Source organism: Dermacentor silvarum, chromosome 7, assembly GCF_013339745.2.
Source record: "Dermacentor silvarum isolate Dsil-2018 chromosome 7, BIME_Dsil_1.4, whole genome shotgun sequence".
Taxonomy (NCBI): domain Eukaryota; kingdom Metazoa; phylum Arthropoda; class Arachnida; order Ixodida; family Ixodidae; genus Dermacentor; species Dermacentor silvarum.
In genome coordinates, this window is record NC_051160.1 from 115,803,700 (window position 1) to 115,810,738 (window position 7,039).

The window sequence follows — 7,039 nt, forward strand, 5'->3', positions numbered from 1 at the left end:
CCTGAAGTAGTTCGCTAACCGGCAGTGGCCACATACGACTGAAGCGAAGGACAGCAGGACGACCTATTCGTATACACGCACTTCTCGAAGTACCGGCACCGCTTTCAGACAAGGCTTCACTGGCGCGCATCAAAAGATGAGCCTCGCCCAGCTTTCAGCCGCAGCTATCCTGGTGCTCCTGGCGGTGTCAAGGTGCCATGCGTGGCCAACAAGCGTCAACGTTCAAATTTCCTCGCGCGACGCAGTGAAAGTGGAAGAGAGAGTTCTCCTACGTAAGCGCACAACGTAGCTCGCCTGTCAGATCATTGCTATACAATGTGTGTGATTTCGAATAATTCCCCGAAATCGATAATGTTAGAGCCTAAACTATTGGAAAACAGGAAATTCTCGTCGGGTATCAGACGTGTTTGAATGGTAACTGCACATGCATGTATGCGAAGAGAAAGACATTCTGCGGCGGCAGGACCTAAGTGCCCTGGATTATTGGTGTGTACGCAATACATGCACTTGACGCTGAAAAGAAGTAGCATAAGTGACTTGGTATATATATTACATTGGCTAACGGAATTTCCGCGAACGATAGCTTCAATGTAGACGAAAGCTTTGACAAAAGTGGCTTCTACTGACAACAACTTATCGTCATGGTCACGCACCTTCGCATTTTACTTCACAACGATGCCCCTAAAACAAAAAGTTCTACTAGTGTAATAAAATTACCAGCCTCACATGCATAAGAGAATATAAACGCTCCAAATAAAACTAGCGCTGTGGACACCTAGTCGACGTGTTTAGACTTTATTTAGTTTAGAGCGTAAACGGGGACGAAAACACGAGTGTTGATTGTTAGTCAGTGCTTGTCTTTGTTTGTTTGTAAAGCCCCTTCCACGCTGCAACCAAAATACAAAATGAAAGAATAGGGCACTTCATATCGGAAGGACCGTCTGTTGGGATAGTTGACCTAACATAGTCACTTCCAGATATAGCGCAAAAAACTACAAATACATACGAAAAAAAAAACACAACGAGCGCTACTACCAAATGTGTAATTCAATCGACGTTTTTATGTATACATTTTTCCCACTATATCTGCAAGTAAGTGGGCACTTTATAGGTGTAGACCGTGAGTGCATTCCTAACTGCGCTTTACTTGTTTGAATTTATTTTTCATCGCTCGCTCAGGCAAATGACGCTGAATTTATACCGGCTTGGTTGCTTCGCTGTTATTAGGGAGCTTTAGTATAGCCGAAAACGCTTAAGTTAGTGTTAGCGTGCGACGCAACGCTAACGCAAAGAAAGGCTACACTGCGCGGTACAAGGTAGTGTTTTAGAAGAGCGGAACGGAGCAAAATGCTAACGCTAACGCAAATACACTTGGGCGCCATCTTCAGGCGGATACAGCAAACCAGGAGCAAACCCTCTCGTTAAGCCTACCCCGCCGCTAATCGAGAACGCATATCGAAAACAACGCCCATTTGTCACCTGTACGCCACTGTCGAAGCATCATCACACAAATATAAAGCAAACACGAGGATTAGTGGATAACGAATCGAGCCAAGCAGTGCAGGCTGACGGCTCGACAGTGTTGCCAGGTTTGGGTATATATAACCAAATTGGGCTACGGGAATAATTTTTTGGCGTCAACTTGGACGAGTTGGCTATGTGGCTATATTTGGCCTATTGAAAATGTGCGACTTGGCTGTGTTTGGGCTATAAGTGGCGCCCTAATCCACGCTCCAGAGGTGCCTCTGATCGGGTAGAAGCAAATCTCGAACGTTGTGTTTTAGCTGGCTGAGCCGGCCACATGGCTGTGCGTGTGTGCGTGCGCGAAATGACCCCCCGTCCTTTCCTTCCCTCTCTGCGCCGTTGTCTGAGCCGGTGGCTTTGATCTTTCATGCAATTAAACTTACACCCTGCTCGACCGTTATGCACCCGATCCCCGGGCATTGGGGTCAACCTGGGAGTAGTGGGTTTTTCGCAGTACACTGTACTAACATGGCTATGCTCAGGAAGGGAGAGCAATGAACATAGGGTCGGGGCCGTCGGGCGATCGTGGCGCCGACATGAAAGAAGGGAAGCACGGGTGGATGACGCGCTCCAGTGTGTTCATGGCCATGTCTTCCGTATGAAGTATCGCGCTGGGCACAGCTGTCGACCTACTCCACGTTTCAGGCGCTAAGCTTTATTGCCATTTTACTTTTCCTGCTAGATGAATTTTTCTTCGTGCTTAGATTCGCGATTCATTACGATAGGTTGGACGTAAGATCGGATCCTCCTCAGAGAGAAGAATCCGAACATGGGGAAGTGGGTCATGTATGCGAGAACATATAAAAAAGAATGGGAGCAAGACCCCGAGCGAAAGATGTGTTCTGGAGCTTTTACTTCTAGATGGTTTACCCGTAACGTCATTGATGCAGATACTCAATCTGCTAATATCGGAACATGTTTGCCTCGATGACATCAGTGCACCACGTCACATGAACTTCACCCACTGTGTTAACTTAGCTTGTGAGGTGTCGTGTTGCTGGCTCGAGGACGCGGGTTTGATTCCTGGCCATGGCGGCCACATTTCGATCAAGGCGGAAGGCAGGAACACCCGTGTACTTCGATGTGCGTTAAAGAAGCCGAGGTGGCCAAAATTAATCCGGAGTCCCCCACTGCATCATGCCTCCCAATCCTATTGTGGTTTTGGCACGTAAAACCCCAGCAATTATTCGAGTTTTAGAATAGGGGCCTCAAACGTGTTGGGGCCCCAAAGAAATAGCGTCGAAGCCACTGCGCGTGCGCAAGACGGAAACTGTTTGGGTTTTGCATCGGGCACGTTATTTCATCAATTTACGGGAGCCCCAAAAGCTGCCCCAAAAGCTTTCGTCAACCAACATGACGGCGCCCATCGAAGCGACGGCTCCAACCTAGCGCAAAACTGGGCTCGATTCGTGGTAATGCGTGAAGTTCGTAAGCTAGAAGTGATGGTGGTTATTGCTTTCTCTCAACTAACATGTGTAATGAAGATTGATTCATGGTTTGCTTTTTGGCAGTAACCGGTATTTACAGCGATACCACAGTTATCAATTTGTTGTTTACCATTGCTCTTTGTGCGCCGTCGCGGCTTTTACCATTTCGAGTGAGTTAGTTCGGGACGTGCTCGTCGCCGAAAACGACTGCGCGCTTCTTACACTAGTGTGCCGGTTTGCGCAGTAATCTTTTAAAGCTCCACTTACACCGATTCAGGCAGTGAGTGGCATCTGTTGCCTGTCCCTTTTCTAAACGCATGGTCTTGGCGTGCTAGAGACCTAATATGGTTGCCAGGTTGATGTAAATTGACACTAAATAGGTAGTGTGTGTCCCAGCTTATCCGGGCCAAGCTAATTGAAACACAAAAACAGGAAAATGAGAAAACAACATAAGACAATGAGAGAAATAACGCGAGATATCATAGCGCGAAAGACTTGTTTTAGCCCATCAAAAAAGAAGCTGTGAGCACGTCGCCGTCGCAGATCGCTGGACAGCTGAACTTCTACGCTGTAGGCGGAGATAACGTGAGAGATCGATGATGCGGAACATTATTTTGTGTTCATGACAGCTAAAAACAGAATTCGTAGGTAATATTACTGTAAATAGCTAAAAATAATAACTTGGTACTATCTGTCACAAAATAAAAGCCCTGATTTCGCCCTCTGCAGCGATCCGCTGCAACTTAAAAACTTCCGGGGACAACCAAAAAGTGTTCTGTGCAAACATGATGTTGCTGTTGTTGATGTAAAGGGCCGAACCGTCACGGCGGCACGGACATTTTGTTACGACGGGTTGTGCAAAAATGTTGTCCACACTCAACTACGGTTGTGCTGTAGTAGAGTGTGAAAATGTATGCACAAATGAAATTGCAAATAAAAATGGCTATATTTGGCTACGAAATATTTTGCACTTTTTTTCTGTTTGGCTACATTTGGGCTACAACTTCTCTAGCTTTTGGCTACGCCGCCTCGTCGGACCTGGCAACACTGCGGCTCGATAGATCCGAAGTGGACGGCTCTCGCTTCAACAGGCGCCGCCATCTTGCCCTACGTATGGAATCCCTTGCGCGCGTCAGCGTTGAACACTATGTTCCCGAAATAGCTTACTTACGTAAGGGTATTGGCTAAGTTTACGTTCTGCGCATGCGCAATTTGCAGCACGTAACGCTAACGCTAAATCCTTGCGTTTGCTGTTTTCCGCTGTACTAAAGCTCCCTATTAGAGAGGCCAACTAATGTTCCAGGCTCCGCAATCTCACCTTTGTAGCTAAATGCCGTCGTAGACACGGTTACTAGTCAGACCTCATGTATTCATTTATGACGGTTAGATTGCATTTACCGAAGTGCTATGTTGCCGAAACGACGGGACATGTTTATGTGCGCAGGCGTCTGCTAAAGCAGATAGAACGCCGGGCAGAACAGTTCATTTAACTGTAATCGCTCTTGAAACATACTATTTCAAGGTACTCCAGAGATAACAGTAATAAGCTCAGGTGTGGTATCTGACATTCGTATGAACGTCCTATACTACGACTTTCGGCAAGCAGGATTAACCTGAACGCGGTATGGATTTTAGCATATGTAACTCGAGGAAAATTATGCGCCAAGTTATTATATATAGGGTCCTTCGTTTTCGGGTAAAACCCGGTAATGCTCGATTTTTGCACCCCGAATAAAATTTATGAAAACCGGGTTAAACCCGATTTTCCCCCGAAGTTTGACCTATTGTAAAGGATAATATAAGTGCAGTTATTACAAAAATAATAATGCTGCCCACTTTTTGTGAGCAGGTCGTTAAGCTATATTTCATATTATTAGTAATATAATAATACGAATATGGTATATGCCTCGTTTTCGCTTAACAATGATGCTCAAATCGGCATTCATAAAAATATAGTATATTCATTGCCTGTCTGTATTGAGTGAATGGAAGCTTGTTTTTTAGTAGCCGTGTTTACGTGAGTGCTACAAAAACGCATTTCATGAAATTTCTCGCATGTCACATACATGTGAATGGCGGTAATGTGCTAGGAGGCGAATTAACCCAGCGCTGACATTGTTTTGCGTTGCAAACTGTAGCTGTGATGTTGAGAGGCTCTTTACCAAACGACATTATGTTCAAAGGGTGGCAGTTTCATCTAGCTGGTAGTCTATTTATTTAGGAACCAGGAAAGCAAGTAGACAACAGACAAGGACGAAAGGCCCGACAGGTCCCGCCTGCGATGGACACAGAAATACTCCCAATGCATATGATAATGCGCGTTAACAAGGGCTTGTGTGATAAGGAAAATCATCGCCCCTCCTGCGAAACACGCCCATCATCACAGCTTTTTGTACTTTTTCCCCTCTTTTAAAGAAGTGCAGATAACAAAGTATACTTTCACAAACAAGTCTCAATTTGTTGTTTTTGTTATTGTGGTTCTTTTTATATGCACTATAATAACACATGACGAATATTTGTACAGGTGAGTTCATTGTATGATTTGTGAACCGCTTTCCTTGCCATTACATGTAGCTGTGAGTGATATCGCTTGTTTAAATACCACATTTGTGTTCAAAATGATGACCATTGCTTGTGCTAATAATTTGTAAGAGTTGCCAGACAAATGCGGAACTTTGAGCTTCCAGGCAACAAAACACCCAATTTCTCCCCTGTTTTCCCCCTTCAAGACACCATCCGATTTTTAACCCTGCATTTAAATATATATATATATCGTAATGAATATGAAGAGATACACTTGGGCTCGGGCGCTAGGGGGCGAACGAGGAAAAGAGGAGGACGAAGCAGAGAACAGCCGGCCCAGGAACGGGTGCTGTCTCTGTGTCTGGCTGATTTCTTTACAATATATATATATATATATATATATATATAGAGAGAGAGAGAGAGAAAGAGATAAATCCCGGAAACGAAGGACCGTAGTTATATAGCGTGAGCTGACCTTCCGGAATGATTTGGTAGTTCTTATCGGTTGCAGAGAAACTCGTAGCAGTGATTGACACGCCGCGGCACACTGGGATTCTAGGCTCTCGAGAATTTTATAAAGTTCCGCGTTGCTGAAACGTTCACCTTTTTTTGTCTTTTTTTTACTTCCAGTATGCGAAGGAAGAGAAATACACAAGGAGTGCGAGAGCAGCAACTGTGGCGAAGAGAGCTGCCGTCAGCTGCTCGGAACCCAGCCAAAGAAGCCGACTTGCAATAAGGACTGCGTGACCGGTTGCTTTTGTCGGAAGGGCTTCTACAGGCACAAGAACGATACATGCGCCACAGCTACCGAGTGCCGGAAGTCCTAAAGAAAGCTCTACAATGACGTGCACCTACGGTATACTGCAGGCACGCTGAGAGCCGTCACAAGTTATCGGGATGCTTAAACAGCTCGTATTTTTCCTTAGCATCATGCACAGGGGAGATATTTAGCTTCAAGAGCAATAAAAATATGTTATTTCCAGAGCTATCATCTTTGCTGAAGAAACGTAGACATTATGCTAATAACGCCGATACATTAGCTGAAATGTTCATGTTTTTATTTTTTACTCAAATGAATAATAGGGGCGGTTGGTGCCTTCATGGCGGCGCTAGCTACTCCTTGTCACTAAGCAAAAAAATAAAAACAACAAATATTCGCAAAAACAGTGCATGATATCACAAAATATGGCATTCAGTATAAAACCAGATGTATATATACAATACAGTCAAAAAGTACATGAATTACAAAGTTTTGTGCATGAGTTCAGCACACATGGGCAAAGTCAAATATTTTGAACGACCAAAACACAGAATAGAAGATAATTACACATACCGTAAAATACACGATTGTCACATAAATCAATTTTGAACTCACAATAACAATTATATCAGTCATTTAGCTTATTAGGATAAACTGAAATTTATTATTTCACCAAAATGTTTGGATCTTCCAAAATCAGTTTCTTTTCAAAGCAAGAAGTGCTCTTCTTCTGAAGGCCGGCTGGTGACGATGGTCGAAGTATCTTTTTTAGGGGCGAAGATCCTTATAGCGGCACCCGTTCCGT

The 7,039-nt window shown here is 44.5% G+C and overlaps 1 protein-coding gene across 1 annotated transcript; it reads left to right on the plus strand.

Moving 5' to 3' along the window:
• Nucleotides 1-6,433, plus strand: LOC119459698 (chymotrypsin-elastase inhibitor ixodidin). The gene is made up of 2 exons (XM_037721348.2): nucleotides 1-272; nucleotides 6,105-6,433. Exons 1-2 carry the CDS (start codon nucleotides 137-139, stop codon nucleotides 6,299-6,301), a joined length of 333 nt encoding a protein of 110 aa, XP_037577276.1. The 5' UTR covers nucleotides 1-136; the 3' UTR covers nucleotides 6,302-6,433.
• The last annotated feature ends 606 nt before the right edge of the window (nucleotides 6,434-7,039 follow it).

What these genes read in the sequence shown, in the direction of transcription:
- LOC119459698 (XM_037721348.2), top strand. Translation starts at nt 137, where the DNA reads ATGAGCCTCGCCCAGCTTTCAGCCGCAGCTATCCTGGTGCTCCTGGCG. An exon ending in GGAAGAGAGAGTTCTCCTAC is followed by an intron (nt 273 to 6,104) that starts GTAAGCGCACAA and finishes TTTTACTTCCAG; the next exon opens with TATGCGAAGGAAGAGAAATA.